This window comes from Haliaeetus leucocephalus, unplaced genomic scaffold, assembly GCF_000737465.1.
Source record: "Haliaeetus leucocephalus isolate CR32 unplaced genomic scaffold, Haliaeetus_leucocephalus-4.0 Scaffold556, whole genome shotgun sequence".
NCBI lineage: Eukaryota > Metazoa > Chordata > Aves > Accipitriformes > Accipitridae > Haliaeetus > Haliaeetus leucocephalus.
The window spans coordinates 2507094-2524341 of NW_010972992.1; the positions used below are offsets into that span (position 1 = coordinate 2507094).

Below are 17248 nucleotides of genomic sequence, written 5' to 3' on the forward strand. Positions count from 1 at the left end.
GCCCGGGGCCTGGCTTGTGGGGTCGGGGCTTGGCTGTGGAGTTGGGTTATAGGGTCGGGGCCTGGCCGTGGGGTTGGGCTTATGCGGTGGGGCCTGTGCTGTGGGGCCAGGACTAGGCTTAGTTGTGGGGTTAGGGCCAGGCTGTGTCACTGAGGGCTCTGCTGGGGAGCTGGGCTATGCTGTGGGGCTGGGGCTGTGCTGTAGGGCCAGGGATTTGGGGCTGCCTACCCTCCCAGGCCCTGGGGTCATAGTGGTTTGGGGCTGTCTGTGGGCACAGCCCTCCCTGACTGCCCTTCCTCATCCCAACCTCTCACCCAGCACGTGAACATAAAACCGGCTGTATTTAATACAGCTCCTCATGGTGAACCTCTAATATATACCGTGCTGAAGCGGCAGAGACCCTCGCTCAGGAAGGTCCCACCGTGGTTTCTGGCAAGTTGTTTGTTGTGGGGTTTTTATTCTTTGAACTGGCAGTGTAACTGGTGATATCTGCTAAGCACACCAATGCGCTTTGGAGTTCTTCAGAGGATGCCGAACTACAGCTTGTTGCCTTAGAGTTTGTTTGTTAGAGGCAGTATGTGAAAGGCACAAACACCTCCTTCCCCCCACAGGCTCCTAGGAAACTCCGATGAGTCGCTTGGGCGGCGTGCCCCTGTCTGTAGCTCTGCTCGAGGCTGACAGAGGGATAGGCATCTGTACCTCCAAGCAGCTTCGTACTGGCACTGGTCAGGGCACGTGTGTGTGCTGGGACTCTGCCTTGGCTTTGCTCAGAATTGGGTTGCTGAGCATTTCCATTTCACTGCGGTGGAGGAGAAATTGAGCATTAAATAGTGCATCACTGGCAAAAGGTTGTGGAACAACCACAGTGACTGTTCCCTTCTGTTTGTTTGGTTTGGGGTGATGAACAGTAGGCAAGTCTGACTTTATCATTACTGGAGAATGCCAAGTGATCAAAGTTGACATTTTCCACCTCCCCCCCCTTGATAAATCCTGCTACGCAAACCACAGAAAAGGAGTAGGAGGAGCGTGACCCTGTTGCACTCTCCAAAATGTTGTTGTGAGGTCGTGGCCCGGTTGTCTGGGCTTTTGGACTGCTTTGTCCTAGTAAAGCACAAGTGGTCTGAGTGCAGCTTGAGTTGGAGAACACACATCAGAACATGGTTTCATTTTTAATGGTGGTTAGTATCGATCTCTGTTAAGCAGCTTTTGGTCACAGGAGAAGTCAGAATGGGCTTCTCTGTATTGAGTCAGACTTACTCAATCTCAAAGGTCTTCAGAGATTTTTAAAAAGCAAAGTGTAGTCAGTCTTACCCAGGAGTCCACAACAGGAACTTAATCTGTCACTGCAGGAACAGTGAAAAGGCCAGATCTGTGATTTGAAGTTCACTCATGTCCCGTTTTCACTGAGTTTCTAGCTTGAGAAAAAAATGTTTCTGTTCTTTCCATCAAAAACTTTAAGTTGGGAAGGGCACAACTTCCCAATGCTCTGGGTCAATTTTAAACAATTCCTAACAAAGCCAGCACCTATAAATACACATATCCTGCTGTCTCTGACTCAGCCGTTACTGAACCGTAGGATTGCTGCCTGCCTACATGGTAATACACCAGATTTATTGCTATTATTAGCTGACATGCAGCACAGAAGTGGGAGCTGTAGGGAGATTAAGCTCTCCAGAAGCTTTCTGGCCAATTCCTGTAACTTTTCCCTCTGCTACCTCAACTGCAGGTGCCTTGAGAAGCAATGGCCACAGTGGCTCTCCTGAACTTAGCACCATCTCACCTCTGCTTCCCTTCAAGCACAGCAGCTGCTTTCTCGTGGACAAACGCTGCTGACATGCACGTCACCAGGCCAAAATCTGCCAAGGGACGCACAAGGCCAAACTTCAATTACTCTCAGAGCGTGGAAGCCTGTCCTTGCCGAGTGCCATCTTCCCCACCACCAGCAGCTCCCCGTGAATTAGTGAACAGCCAGAGAGCATCGTTCACAAAACCAGCATTCCTGGCCAGCCAGGTGTCTCCTGAGGAAATCCCGGAGCTCCTGCGGCAAGTGCCTTTGAGGACCTCCTCTTCCCTGAACAAGTACAGGGTGCTCCCTTCCATCGGCTGGAAAGGCGCAGGGAGTGGTGCTGTGGAAGCGGTGGCTGAACAGACTGACCGGCTGAAAGTGAGCAGGGGGCGGGAGGACGCTCTGAAAATCAAAATCCTTTCTGGAGAACAAGACTCTGCCAGTGTGTTGTCAGAAAGTGATGTCCCTGATGAAGGGAGCTCACATGTGCGACTTCCTTCTGAGAAGCTGGGAAGGAAAATGAGGCAAGAGAGCCCTTCGACGTCAACGAGTCCTTTGACGTCAACTTTAAGTTTGGAAGAGCCGCCGAAAGAAGAGTCACACTTCCTGCTTGCTATTCGATCTCCCTGTGGTCAGAGATTTGAACATCATTTCAAGCCCACTGACAGTCTCCAGACAGTCCTTGCCGTGGCAGAACAGAAAATGTCGGCCAAATACAAACGCTGCAGCGTTGAAACAATGGAGGTGCCCCGAAGGAGTTTCTCTGACCTTACGAGGTCCCTCCACGAATGTGGGATTCTCCACAAGTCCGTGTTGTGCATCCGACAGAAAGAGCAGCACGACACCGGTCTTTAGGCGCACAGAGATGCTGCCACACCGCCTTGGGTCATTCTGCTGAGTGGGATGTGTTAATTCTTCTGAAAAACTGGGAAACTGATGTTTCTTGGGCCTACTTCTTCATCTTGCCATCTTCCCAAAATTCTCTGTGAAGCAGACTTGTGTATATGTGTTGAAATAGTATATTTCAAGCAAGATATACTTGCTACATAAATAGCATCTTTTTTCACAGGTGCCATCACAAATTGCTTCCTGAGTGCCACTGACGTTTGGCCTTTTTGGTTTTTTGAAATTGCCGATGTTCTTCTTTGAAAACTGAAGTTTCCGAGACCTCTCCCCTTGACCTTTTCTACATTTCAGGAAGGTACCACTTTGCAGAGTGGAGCCGGATGCAGAGGCACCTATTTGGGAAGGTAGAAACGGAACTGGTTTACTCTGGAGGACCATCTTCAGTAGGTTATCATCATCCTGAACATCTTCTCGAGAATGACTGAAAAGGAGATCAAACCCAAACCCCATCTGGAAATAACAGTAATAACCTGTTAATGGATTATTGTGAAGTATTAAATTGCAAGACCTGTGAAGGCTCAGCTCTTTCTGGATAACCTCAGTGCAGCTTTTAACAGTGTGACTATATCATCTTTTTAAGAACAGATAGTTATTATTTTGGCAGTATTGGTGAACAGCAGGATTTTCTACCTAGTTTTCCTTCTCTCATTCGACTTGTGTGACCCATAGGTAAGAGTAGATGGATAGTTACGATGAGATGTTATAAAATACTTCCATTTAACAACTTTACACTGAAATGAGTTATTCCAAGAAAGCAAGTGCTGCTTTGAGAATTTTTAAATAAAAATACATTAATTGGATTTGACTGAGGAATTGGTTCACGCACTAGACCAGTTTACTAAACCATCATTAAAAAAGGCTGGTAGGGCAACTTGGCAGGTTTTGGATAAATAAAACATGCTTGTGCTAAAAAAAAAAGATCTTCCAGGTTTCTAATGGAAGTTCTTATGGTTCAAAGGCAGTAATTCAATCTACTAAAAAAATGGGACACTTGCCACACAGATGAGCTAGTTTTAATAATTTGAGGTAAACCCAACTTTTTTTAACCTCGGTGTAATGGCCAAACCAACTTGAACAATAGTAGAAAGCTGACCCTGGTGTTGACTGAGAGCGTAGCATCTCCTTCTAAAGTAAGTGTTCAGGGTCCAGCGGCTTTATGAAAATGGTACCCAATGAAATAATAGTATTATCTACTGCTACGGGTGATGCTAGTTGAACAGTAGCAATCCTGGTGTCTTCAGGGAGACCAGGATATCGAAACATAGGGGTGCTTTTAATCAAACCTCAGTGGGAAGCAAAGTATTTCACTTAAGTTTCATGAACAGGAACAGTTTTCTGCATTTCATTCAGTGTTAGGTAGTTAATTCCCTTCTTCTGATTTTGTGTATACTATGTTACTTCCACATTTCAGAGTTTTCATACTGTGTGGTAGTACAGTCAATAAAACCTTTTAGGCTGAAACTTGAAGTGCTTTATGTGAACTGGAGGCTTAGCCATCACATCTCCTCTTAAAACAATGCGTGCCGTTAATTTGATGGCAAATACCTCGGGGACTGTCCCAATCAGACTTTGGACGGTCAGCTGCCATCTACACCATCTTGCACATGCCTTCCTGGAGTTTGTACCTCTGACCTTTATTAAAGACAAGATCGCAGCAAAGAAGGAAGCCCTTCGGATCAGTGACTACCCGCTGCTAACAACCACAGAGATGGTGACCACCACACAGCTTTGAGAGCGTACAGGGGGCTGCTGCTTTAACCAAGAGCAGAAGAATAAAAACAACTTGGATCATGGTGGACAGCACTTCTCATGCTGGAGGACATTCCTCCTGAATATCTCCATCTAAGATAAAGCCGAGTGAGTTTGGTCCTGTAACAAACTCACCGAGGCTACAGCATCTCCAAAGATGTGCATTTTAATTATTTCCTTTTCCACATCAAGTCTTGATCTAGGCAAGCGCAGTGCAGGGAAAACCCTTCTTCTCTCCCCCAGTTCTCCTCCTCTTCCCTTCAAAAGGCTTGTGGGGATGCAGGGGAGGTCAGGTCTTAGCAGCAACTCTGCCAAGTCCAGCGCAAGAAGCGCTAGCGGGGGGAAGAACAGTATTTATCTGACCTCATTTATTGCGTGGTTTCATTTAACAAGGTTCCTTGTGGGGAGCTTTTAAGAATTTCAGCATTAAATCAGGTGACGTTCAGTCTGTCACTGCTTTGGGAAGGTCATAAACAGAAAACTCATCAGGACTCCTTGCTGGGAACGTCCTTACCTAAGGCTTTTAGACAACAACAAAAGTAACCAAGCAAGAAATTAGCAGAGGCATCATTCAGTATGTGTTCTTTATTCCAATTAAAAGTACATTAGAAACAGCACACAGGACCAGCAGCAGCTTTCATGACAATTCAACCCAATACTCTGCTGTCACAAGGTCATTCAGCTGTACTATTAAAGTAGGTGATTGAAACAAGTCTTCCACTCGACACGCAAGCACTCACTCACCTGCCACTTTAAATAGGTTTCCAACAGAATAAAAATAGATACACCCCAGAATACAAAAAGTTTAATTTTAACAGTTGTTTTTTTTTTTTCACTAAAGCCTTTATACAAATTGATAAAAGGGTGCACAATTTCCTAAAATTTTAGGTACATTTTAAATGAGCCTTTTTTTACTTGGTAAAAGGATCCATGTTCCTGTCTTTGAACAGAATATGATGGCCAAAATTGCAAAGAAAATTCCTAGTTAAATTTACAATTTATACATTTGTTTTGAAGTGATTCCTGCACCGAGTAGCAGGCTGATGGCTGCTCACGCATGTCCCATTTTCCCCAAAAAGAGCTGTGCACCCTAAGTTCTAGTTCAGGAGCCTCCTTCTCCTGGAAACCGGGCTGGGGGAACAACCCACAGGTTTTCAGCTGTGCGCACGAGAATGGTCCCGACTGAACTGAAAGCCCGAGCACAGGAGTTGCAAATCATTCCTTCTCCGGCAAGGATCACCCTGGGGCGAGGGACCAATGACCTGTTTTGCACTACGAGCACAATGAAAGTGGAGCGCTTCCCGTCTGCAATTTGGCTGAGCAATTTAACTCAAAATTCTGGTACCGAAACATACTGTAACAGCTAAATTTGGTGTTCTAAAGGTATTTTTTTTGGTCAATACAAGCTATCATGATTTTTTTCTTTTACTCCTATTACTGATCCATGAAGCCCAGCAGCTCTGTACATTATTCACGCAGAGCTTCACAGCAGCATCTTAGAACTGGCACCACCTGCCTAAAGGTGACCAAACCCCACTCCCAACAGTCATTAGCATTTTATGGAGGTGAGTTTATTCAGAAAATTAATTAGTACAGTTCCGTTCATACTGCCCCTCCCTCCCCACCCAAACCACCTACACCTTGGTGAGGTTAAACGCTTCAGATGAACTTCTAGAGTACATACTTAAGCACTGTCACCACTGCACCGCTTTACGTATTGTGGCCATTCTAACAAATCAAGGACAAATTAAAAGAAAATACTGCCCAGTAAAAGCAACACGGCACCTGTGTTTGCGAGCATGAGCTACTGGAGACATCCTTAGGACAATTTACGTAAGGAAAAGCAGGGCAAATCCATCAGGAAGCCAGAAATGAGTCTTAAATAGCTCAGGGGAGCGCCAAAGAAAATGACAGCCTATTTTGTACAAGTTGAGTATTTAGCCAAAAACCAGCTGCCTTGTTTGGGGTTCTTTTTGTGTTTTGGTTTTTGGTTGTTTTTTTTTTCTTATGTAAGTCCACTATATATTCGGCTGTTGAATTTTAACTGATTAGGTTAATGCTGAACTTTATTCCAATTAAAAGCAATAAAGCTTTTTTTTTTTAATTTGTTTTAAGATAATTACATATTGCCCATTTTTTGGCAAGTGTATTTCTTAGAATTCAAAAGATCTTCCTGTTTTAAGGCTAAAACCAAGAAATGTTAAAAGCTTCTGTAAACATTTCCTCTTCCTCCCCATAGTTGCACAATTTGAAGTCCAACTGCAATTTTTAAAATGAGGTAATTTTTGTGTACTCATATCTTAAAGAGTCCTTTTCGGGACTAGCTGAGAGGCGTGCCAATCTGAACACTGATCCAATTGTAGTGGGAGAACTTCCACAGCAGGGTACACACCAGTTCCAGCAGCTGTAATTCAGTTAGTTATCTTCTCAATTTCATCCAAGTCGTCAGTATCCAATTTGTTTATCTTTTTGTCTGGGAAAGATGAGAAATAAGTCAGATTTTGTAACACAAAGCAGAGAAAAGGGAAAGCTGCTTTCTTTAGCTGGTCTTGAGGAGTTCAGGTTTATCCATGAAATGTTCAGTCAGCTTTTAAAACTACAACATAAAACTGTTTTCTTTTATCAAAGGCCCATCTGGGTACTCCAATGTTACCAATCTCTGGAACATCCATTTTAAGGACTATCCAGGTAGCTGGCAAACAGACGACTTATTTCTGCTCCTATCATGCATGGCATTTCACAAGCCTAAGTGACATTACACAAAACACAATGATGTGCTCTTCTGTGGTCAGTTTAAGGCTCAATAAATACCTGCTCAGTATACAGCTAGTCAAATCCTGCAGAAATGACATCTAATTTTAGAGAAAGAAGAAAGTCTGAGGGTACGTACTGAAATGTTCCTGGATTCTGTTGAGAATATTCATGCTGTGCTTGCTGTCCACCATGTTAATAGCCAGTCCTCGCTTGCCGAAGCGACCTGTACGTCCAATCCGGTGCAGATAAGTCTCATTATCTGGATTTCCATCTTTATCCACAGGAAGGTCAAAATTGATAACAACTGAGACCTGCTCTACATCGATCCCTGATAAAAAGAAAGCATTAGATTACACAACTACATTTAAACCACTTTACAGCAGGAACAGCCTCCTCTGGCCTGACCTGCGTGCAGTTTGGTCACCATTTCCAGGTTACCCAACAGCCGCATTTCCAACAGCTTTCAGAGAGCTGCCACGTGGCTGCCTCCGCATTAAGTGAAGAGTTAAAAGCCAGTCTCAAAGTCCAAAATGCATCTCTTCCACAATATCCTTATGGGGTACTTTGAAATAAAAGCTATCTGGCTGTTACACCAGAGAACCCCACTGAAATGGCTAATGGAAAAGCAGTTGGAGATGCTTTAACCAGCACTTGGATATTCTGGAAACTCTCCTCCTCTCCAAAGCTGTAAAGGCCTATTGGTTTTTTCCAAGTACTATGTTGTCTTAGCTGTTCTAGGATGTCAAATTGCAACACAAATTCCTACTGGAGTTCAGTACTCTTCACATTTCCGTATTTCAGAACATGTTTATTTTAAACACTGAGGGTCAGCAGTACAAGCCAGGCTTAGCGCCAGAAGCATAAAATTCTCACAGGATGGACTTTTTAATCTCGAGCTGCAGGAAGCCTGCAAGGAATCCTGTGTTTGCCCACAGGCATCTTTATATACGCAGACATGGTCAGCAGCCCAGAAATCCAGGAATTACTTTAAGGACCCTAATCTCTCCAGACTGGAACACTTGAGGATATGAATTCTGCGAGCCAGCCAGCAGTATCTTATCTTAGGAACTGCTGCTTCTGCCCCTCCCTGGCCCAGCTCTGTCATGCCCTACCTCTGGCACAGACGTTTGTGGTCACCAGCACCTTTTCTTTGCCCTCTCGGAAACGTTCGATCACTGCGGCTCTCTGTTCCACCATCATTTCCCCACTGAGTAATGCCACCTGATGGCCTTCCTTCGAGAGCTCTGCTGCCAGCCAGCCAGCTGTCTTCCGAGTCTGAAACACAAAGTGAGGCCCATCTTTGGCAGGAAGTTTTAATGCTGTAAAGCAGGAACAAACCTCTCTAGGGTCAGCTGGAAGCTCCACAGCTGTTCAGTTTTTGTATCTCGAAAGGAAACAGCTCCTAAGTGCTGTGCCCACCCTCTCCCCATTACAAACTGTGCTCCCAGCTCTCAGATCAGAAATAGGAAAGTGTGCATCCACCACCACAGGAACCCTTCTTTAGGAAAAGTATGCATTTTCTTTGTGCTCTGCTCCTCAGCTTTCACTCTATGAGGATTACATATGTATGCTAAAAACTCACAAGTGGTGTCAAGTAAACAAAACTACTCAGCTTGGAAAATGTCAGGGTTTCAGCTGAATGTAGTTGTGAAATCCAATAGAGGCTTTACGCAGTCTTGAATTAAACTGTTTCCAATTATGATGTTTTTTTGAGCTCTGATTACGACTGATATTATTACATCTCGAGACAGCCTAAAAGCAGACTGCTGCAGCAGGCTCCAAATACAGGTTTTATCCCGCCTGAGCTAGCTTTACATGGCTGTTCTGGTGCTGTCAGCACTGTTTTTTTCCTAAGAGTTATTATGGTGGCTTCCAGGAAAAAAAAAAAAAAAGTCTCAGTATGATTCACAGGGAGACCCCAGAGGTATATCACCAATTACCTGAGGGAAACGGACTCCCAGGAAAAGCTATGATCAGCTACAGAACTACAAGACGTCCCCATCCCTCAGTCTGCCCTATTTTTATCTGTTTTCCAACCTCAGGAGTTTGAGTTTTTTCAGTAGTTCTGAGTAATACTTTGTTTTGGAAAACTGTGCATTACTCTGATCTTTGCTTCAGTGGACTTCAAGAATAAAAATGACCTGGATGGACAAACCGAGGGAGCCAAACCAGCTAGTGCTATCATGGGTCTCCAGATTTCCCTCAAAAAGGAAGCCAGAAAGGCCAAAGAAAAGGTCAATTTGTGTTCTCAGTTTCTTTCTGAAAAGCGTGCCTGGCCAGGTTTTTAGCACTAGAAGACACTAACAGGGTCATTGGGACTAACGTTCCCCGAAAGGACTCACATGGCAGAAGATCATGGCCTGGGCAATGGTGATAGCGCCATAGATATTACAGAGAGCCTGGAACTTCTCATCTCTGTTATTGCACAGAACGTAATACTGCTTAATAGTGTCCAGTGTCTCCTCCTCTCGCTTTAGTTTGATAATGTTTGGGTCAGGAACAACTTTTTGAGCAAACTTCCACACAGAATCCTCAAAAGTGGCTGAAAACAGAAGCATCTGGCAGTCCTTGGGGAGCATTCTGCAAGAGAGAGCAAAATGGGCAGGGCTCCCACGCAACACTGTCACCCCCCTGAAATCCTAATGGGATTAATGCTACAGGCAAAGCAGAACAATAACCTCAGAACCAGTTATTTCAGTGGCTGGAAAGACTAATGCTAATCTTACCAACACCTGATCGTTCCCTCACAGACCAGTGGCATCCAGACTTGCATTCTTAAAAATGAATAAACCCTGCTCCAGGGACAGGCTTTTTATTCTGTAAGAAAATGAAACTGCTTGTCATGCCCTGACATTCTGCCTCTATTAACCATCTGGATTAGAGCTAAATATATCATTTTAATCTTGTTGCTTTATCGGTGAAGACACCAGCCAAGAATCTAGCCCTGCTGTCCCTACGTTACAGAATAGCTACAATTAAAAGAAACAAAAATCACCTCAGGCAACATACACCAAGTCCTTACCTCTGAATGCGGATGCTCTGGTCCTGATGGCCCTGGGTTGCTATCATCACGTCAGCCTCATCCAAGACGAACACTTTGATTTTCTTGGGATCTATGAATTTCAGTTTGGAACACCAGTCCAGCACAGTGCCGGGTGTGCCGATTACAATCTGCTCGGAGATCTTCTGACCTCTCTCCACTGCCGAGACAAAAAGGAAGGCTTTTATAAGATGGCTGCACAGACAGTGAAATGCTCTGCCCCTCTCTGAACCAGCCTATTTAACCATCTGACTGCTCTATTGTTCATTTACTGTATTGCACCTGACAATCATTTTCTCATTTACAGTCTGTTGGTAGCATTTCACCTTACTCACATTTATTGCCTCGGACAGCATATGCAAGTTTCAGCTCTGGATAAAATTTTCCCATCTGTTCAATCACTTTTCCTGTTTGAAGTGCCAGCTCGTATGTTGGGGAAAGGCACAAACACTGGAGGGACAGAAGGATAACGCGTTTGAGACGATCAAGGTCCTGGGCAACACTATCACACTTGCTTTTAAAAATCCTTATTATTGAAGTTTTCCTGAAAATGAACATGCAAGCAGCTGAACAGTTTGTGAAAGCCCATCGGTTCTACTTTCTGAAACAAAGGGAATGAGTTGATACAATACAGTCGCCTAGCTGCTGGCTTTCTGTGTTCAGTTCTGCTCCTCAGGCTTAAGAGTGCAGATACTCTGCTAGGAAATATATATGCACAGTAGTGACAAGGAACTCAACACCTACAGTTAGAGATAAGAATGGCATTTTTTAAGGAAGGAATTCTAGCCTTGATAACACTGCTCACCTATCTCATAAGGAAATTGGGTTTAAAAAGCCCCTTTCTTGGCATTTCTGCTCTGTTGTCACAGGTATCTTCTCTTCCATCCCAAATTCCACTTACTTAACCCCTTCTGCCTGCAGTATTTCTCTGATTTAATTTCTCCCAGAATGATATCCCCCTGATTTAACTCCTCACAGAGCAACGGCTTCCTGAGTGATGCAAGGGAGGGACTGAAAGGAACAAGCTGTGAGCAAAATCCACGTCTTTTGCGTTAAAGGCATTTTGATAGATCCCCAAATCACAAGCCCCTGCTAAGCACTTTTACATAAACGGCATCGCAGAGATGGGTTCATCAAGCTACAAATTTATTATCAAAGGTCTCAACAGAAGCCCAGCCTCTTCACTAGGTGGCACTGCACCACCACGAAACACCCCCAAAACAGCCACGTCCCAGAAACTTCACCTGTGGATACTTGTTCCCAGGTTCAACACGACTGAGCATGGCCAGGACAAAGGCAGCCGTCTTGCCAGTACCAGACTGAGATTGTGCGATCAAGTTCTGTGGGCTGCAGAACATACAGCAGATGTGAGCTCAACCAGATGAACCACCCAGACAACATATTCATGGGGTTGAATGACAAAGAAAATGCGGTGAGTGGTGTTTTAATACCTTTTAGATTTACCACTGCTCTGGACTGGTGGCTAACTTGACCAACTATGCTCCACAGGGCTGAAGTTACTTTCTGCCCTCTACCAAGTCTCTCTTTCAGCACCTCTTGATTATGGAGATTTGGAAGGAAAACTGCAATTATCTGTCAGTACTTTTCCATTTTGCACATCTCCCCCTACTGTCTTAATACTTCATACATTTCAGTGCAGGGGTGCGGAGAGGAAAACCAGCCATGCAGGCAACGCAGCATCTCAACTACTCCCACCCACCCAGGATTTCTGGAGCTATGTTCCATAGCAGCCTTATCATTTCTCCCCTATGCTGACTAGGAAAATTGGATTGACCTTGGCCAAACGTTGCGGCACTGCGTGTTCAGTACCAGCCCTAGGAAAAGGACAAATCCAGGGCTGCTGTCACATAGTTTGTGACCACAGAAACACCATGCCATGGGAACCCTCTCACCACAGCCTGGACAGCTCCCCCATCACCATCCTCCCCTCCAAAGCTCAGTAACAGTACACTAAATCTTTCAAATCCTTCCTGTACTGGAAGGGAGTAGAAAGTATGTGTACATACGGTTCAGCAAGCATCATGGGCAGGGCATTCTCTTGTATCTTAGATGGTCTGTTGAAGCCCATGGCATAGACTCCTTGCAGGAGCTGTGGTTTCCTGAAAACAAAGGAGTTTTTATACCGTGACCTATTAAAGTACATTTGGTTTTCATTTTTGTACAAAAAGGCAAGAAAAACCCTTGCAATTGGACCTAGAGCCGCTCCTTTCTGTGCACCTGCTATAATTGCACCGGTGAAGTGACTATGATCAGTGCCTAGAAGCTACAACAAGTGACAGCAGAAAGTTTGGAAAGGAAGCTTTGCAAAAACCCCTTGATATAGTAAGTCAGCCTGCATGCCTGCCTTTCGCACCTACACGGAAAACCTTGTGTCACAGCTCTAAGGCTAGCGCTGGGCTTCTTGTCCTAAAGCAGCTTTTCAGACAATCCCGGGAATCCCAGAGCAGAGAGCATTAATCCTGTCCTTTAGGCCAATCTCTCTTCCTCAGCCATGCCTAATCTCGGCGCCAAAATTATCACTCCTTGAAGACTTACAATACGGGACAAAGCAACCTCAGTACATGAGGAACAGAATGAAGCATAACATCATGAAATCATTGCAAGGACTTCAGTAAGTCGAGATGGATTCTGTAATACAAACTGATGTCTTAACACCAGAGTGATACTGGCTTAGTGCACAAAACCACTAAATGACCAATAAGCTTAGTTCACCATGACTACACCTAGCGATCCACTGTTATAACCCAGCAGTCAAACCTAAGTGTGCGGTGATACTGCTGGTCCTCAAATGCTCATCAGTTGCTTTTTCTCGAGGGAGCTTTCTAGTCTCAGCAGACACTTGTGTAGACAAGGAGATCCAAGAACAACCTAAAATTCAGGTTATGGTGCTAGCAAACTCTTTGCTGATGACCTCCAAGTGCTTACTGGAGTGCTGTTAGTGGTGCTCAGAAGTAAGCGCTTTCCTTTCAAAGCAGGCTACAGGTTTCCTGCCTACCATTTCCTGCTGTTAAGAACTTCCTATTCAGCACAACATGCTTTTTAAAAAATCGTATATTACTTTCAGACGATGTCTGGAACAAAAGCTCTTTGAAAACATAACCTTGTGCTGCTCAGAAGCAAGGACGTACAAAGCCCAACTCTGCAACAGTTGCCAAGGATACAGCAAGTCATAACAAAATGAAGACTCAATTAGTCTGGCTGCCCCCATCATTAACTCACTTGGATTGTTTGGCTTTTGAAAGATGGGAATTAGTCTAACAGCCACTACAGGACCTCAGCTTTTCCTGTAGACATTCAACCACTAACATTAACGAAGTGAAATGACATCCTGACATTTCACGATGGGAAGTCTCATCGGCTCCAATTTCCCCACAGAGCTTGCAAAAGAGCAACAAAACTGAGATCACCAATATAACCAACAACAATCCCAGCAGGACAGCCTCTTCAGCACATTAAAAAAATATATAAATCTATTGTGCCTTAAATACAGCTATCATTGCTTGAAAGCTCCACTGGTAAAGGTATTCAATAGGAAAGGTCAGAAAATACTAATGCTAGTAGTCTCTCCAGTACATAAATCCAGTTGGCAGAGAAAAGATAAGCTCTTCCCGTTGTGCTATTCACTGCGGCTGCTGGACCTTCACAAATAACTGTCAGAAAACAGGCACAGAAGATGGTTGTGTTCATTACTTCTGCCAATAAAACAAATCTCATGTTTTCCAAACCACTGCCGTGCTGCTGGGACACCTGCTCCGAGCATCCCCACATTTGCTGGAGAACTGGTGGCCAAACAACAATGCCTCTGACACAGAAAAGGTCTCACTTTGCAATTCATGCAACCCTGGTGACAGTGGCCATGGAAGGACAGCCTTCCCTCCTCTGTTCACCTCATCCAGCTTACCACACGCCAGCTCCACCATGCATTTGAAGACCAAAAACCATACATTAAAATTCAGAACAGTGTTGCTACAGCTGGTTATAGAAAGCAATGCTAGCTCTACACAGACTAGGAATTAAAACGAGCTTGCTTCAGATGGAAGCCTTCACAAGGCACCAAGATAAAATAATTCTCCTTGCATTGAAATAAAACAATAAATGATATGCTAATTTATTAACGACAAGTTTGCAGTAACTTGAAACAGAAACCCATGCACTTTTAAGTGGTATCTCCTACGCAGCCAGGGAATCTATGAGGACACGAGGGGAGACTCTTAACTACCTGATCAGCTCCAAACTCACATCTGCTCTTTCAGTCTAATCAGAAGTGAGTCGGCGCTGTTCTCCCTGAGTTCAAGAGCAAGGCTTCCTACAACTCAGTAGGCCAATCAACACGCTGAAAAATATAGTCATAAGGGAGCCTGTTTTATATTTCTGTTCCCAGGTTTTAACAGCTCAACACAGAGAAGGCTCTGGCTACCCTTCTAGCAGCTTTGAACCGACAGGCACTTACAGTCGCAGCTCCTCAAAAGACTTCACGGAGTAGAGAGGTGATGTGGGATCCCTCTGCAGCACCTCCACTTGATTTGTTGTGTCAACCAAATTGCTGCGAATTAGCTTGTTCAACAAGGACTGGGCAGCTCTGTCCTCTGTTGAAAAAGGAGGTAGAAAAAAAATAAATTGCAGCCTGTTTCAAGTGTCGCTCCCACTGAAATGCTGGTATCGCTGAACCAGTTAAAAAGGACAAGATGCATCCAAATACTGAAATTCTCTAATAGAGAGCAATGTCATAAAAGAGCCCAAATTTTCTGAATAAGACATCTATCAAAATATCCCAGAAATACACATTAAATCAAACAAGCACTGTTTTAAGAGGGACCTTAACAGGTACAGAACTCTGTTTATTTAAGGTATTATAGCTTCGCATCTAACTGGAAGGTGGGACAGGGCTAAAAGCCTCTTAAAGCCTCACTATTATCTGACATGTGGGCAGACACCTTTTAGGTTTTTTTTTCGGAAAGTCTGAGGACAAACGGTACTTTGAAAAGATTCCAGGGCTGAAACGCAGCAAGGGTTGAGGTTAAGTGAGATCAAAACAGAAGGTTAAACTACTGCACTTTGGGGTTTTGCTAAAAAATCTGTTTTCTAAAGCCACCTTCTGAAAGATTTAGAGCCATTACCCACCTCTTAACCGCCATTTCATAAATGCAACATGTTGGTTGCTACAGCAATTCCAGCTCCAGGGTTATCCAACTGCTCCTGTATCCAGTCCTGCCTTTGAGGATACTGCTATCCCCTTATTTCTCTCCACTCTAATCCAGGAGTCTCCCAAGTTATTACAGGACCCAATGGCTTTAAAAGTATTATGGAAGAAGGACATGTCTTACAATTAAGTCCTTGGGGCAGGATACAAGATCATCCATCCTGAGACATAAGGCAGACTTACTTTAAGTATATACGAAATTAGTTTCTTTTCAACATTCCTTGCCAAAGTTTTTTTTCAAGACGGCACTTACCCTTCTCCTCATCCTCCGTCTTCTCTACATTGTCATCTGCCTTGACAACAGCACCTAAATTAAATTAAAGCAGACGGTTTTGTGGCAGATGTGAGGCCAGGCAGCCCACACCCGCAGTTTTAGGTTTTGAATATTGTGGGAAAAGCTACAAAACAACCCATTTTCCTGACAAGAGCCCTGCTCTATTGGTGCACAGGAGAAACCCAAGTTACATCTTGCTCTGTACAGCCAAACCAATGTTTATCAACCACACCAACAGATTTTGCCCGCACAACTCCTTAAATGCAGCAAAACATGATTTTAAGAAGTTAGCCTAGCAAAACAATGTGCTAGCCAGATATTTAGTCTACGCTGCTGTTTAATCTTAGCTTTATGTTTCCCTTTTCTGGAATTTCTTGACTAATCAGGAATTTACTTTGGCAGCAGTGCTCCAAACCCAACAGAAAAACATTACGCCCTTTCTAAGACCATTTGGGTGGCTGTAACTCACCATTGGCATCTGGTTTGATTTTTTCTTCCTTCAGATGTAAACTGCTCAACTACAAGTGAGGAAAAACACAAAATCAGGGTCATTCAAAGCCTACTGTACCTACATTTTACTACTGGCCAGGAAAACCTGAACTTTCATCAAGGCTTCCAGATTTACTGCCAGCTAAAGCTATTGCAGAGGCCCCAGCAAAAACCTGTGCTCAAAGGCAAATGAGATGAAGTTAGCAAGATGAACTGATTTCAAGAGTTTTAAGACAAATACAGCTTTTTCTAAGCTTTAACAACAACACGGAGAAGGGGTTTGTTTTCTGTCCCTGCATCTCTGCTCCCTAATAGCTCTGCTGCGGGCAAATGGGAGAAAATTTACGTTCCAGGACAGGAACTTGAGCCAAGTGCAGTCCTGACCAACATAAGCTGCCCGAGGACGAGTCCCTCTCGCCGAGGGTTTGTTTTACCACCAGAAATGTGACAGGGAAAGGAGCCCTGAGGGTCCTGCTGCACATCAGGGGGCTGAGTAAATGCTCTCTATGATAAAGCGCAGCACTTGAGCGGCTCAGAAAAAAACCCAACACCTCAAACAAATTTAAATTTTGGCAAAAAAAAAAAAAAAAAAAAAAAAAAAGAGGAAAAGGGATTTATTGGGCCCCTGGAAGAAGACCGCAGGCTCGGTGACCACCTCTAAAGTGGTGCTGCTGACAGGGCTGTGTGTGGATGTAGGATGAAGGGGAAGGACAGGGGCCTCCCTGCTCTTTTGGTATTCAAAAAAAAATATGAAAGGAGTTAGAAAAGAAATTTAAAAAGGAAAAAAAAGGGGGGTTTGTTTTCGCTCCTAAAGGAAGACCCCAGGCCCAGGGACGCCCCGAGGCGGTGCTGCCGGCAGGGACCCCCGCGAAAGGGCAGGAGAGGGGCCTCCCTGCCCCTTTCATAAACCAGAAAAGAAAACGAGGAGAAAAGGGGTTTCCGGCGCTGGCTGTTTTCTGTGAGGAGGAGGCGGCGGCGCAGCCCCGGGGGCCGCGCGTCTCAGGGCCGGGCCGGGCCTCTGCCAGAGGC

General features: G+C 44.5%; 2 protein-coding genes across 4 annotated transcripts; one reads left to right on the top strand and one right to left on the bottom strand.

The window, feature by feature from the left end:
• Nucleotides 1-1741: 1741 nt before the first annotated feature.
• On the top strand, nt 1742-3496 carry UBXN10 (UBX domain protein 10). Its single transcript, XM_010577274.1, has one exon. The coding sequence runs from the start codon at nt 1742-1744 to the stop codon at nt 2639-2641; it is 900 nt and encodes a 299-aa protein (XP_010575576.1). The 3' UTR covers nt 2642-3496.
• A 1519-nt stretch (nt 3497-5015) lies between these two features.
• LOC104837857 (ATP-dependent RNA helicase DDX19A) lies at nt 5016-16241 on the bottom strand. Of its 3 annotated transcripts, XM_010577276.1 has the most exons (12): nt 16200-16223; nt 15710-15763; nt 15378-15545; nt 14707-14842; nt 12263-12355; nt 11480-11582; nt 10571-10685; nt 10218-10395; nt 9538-9775; nt 8308-8470; nt 7332-7523; nt 5016-6914 (listed from the first exon to the last, which is right to left on the bottom strand). In XM_010577276.1, the coding sequence occupies exons 3-12, from the start codon at nt 15394-15396 to the stop codon at nt 6853-6855; spliced, it is 1299 nt and encodes a 432-aa protein (XP_010575578.1). In that variant the 5' UTR covers nt 15397-15545; nt 15710-15763; nt 16200-16223; the 3' UTR covers nt 5016-6852. The 3 variants fall into 3 exon arrangements, with proteins under 3 accessions (XP_010575578.1, XP_010575579.1, XP_010575577.1); XM_010577277.1 differs by lacking the exon at nt 15378-15545 and having other exon boundaries at nt 16200-16241; XM_010577275.1 differs by lacking the exon at nt 16200-16223 and having other exon boundaries at nt 15378-15617; nt 15710-15761.
• Nucleotides 16242-17248: the final 1007 nt, after the last annotated feature.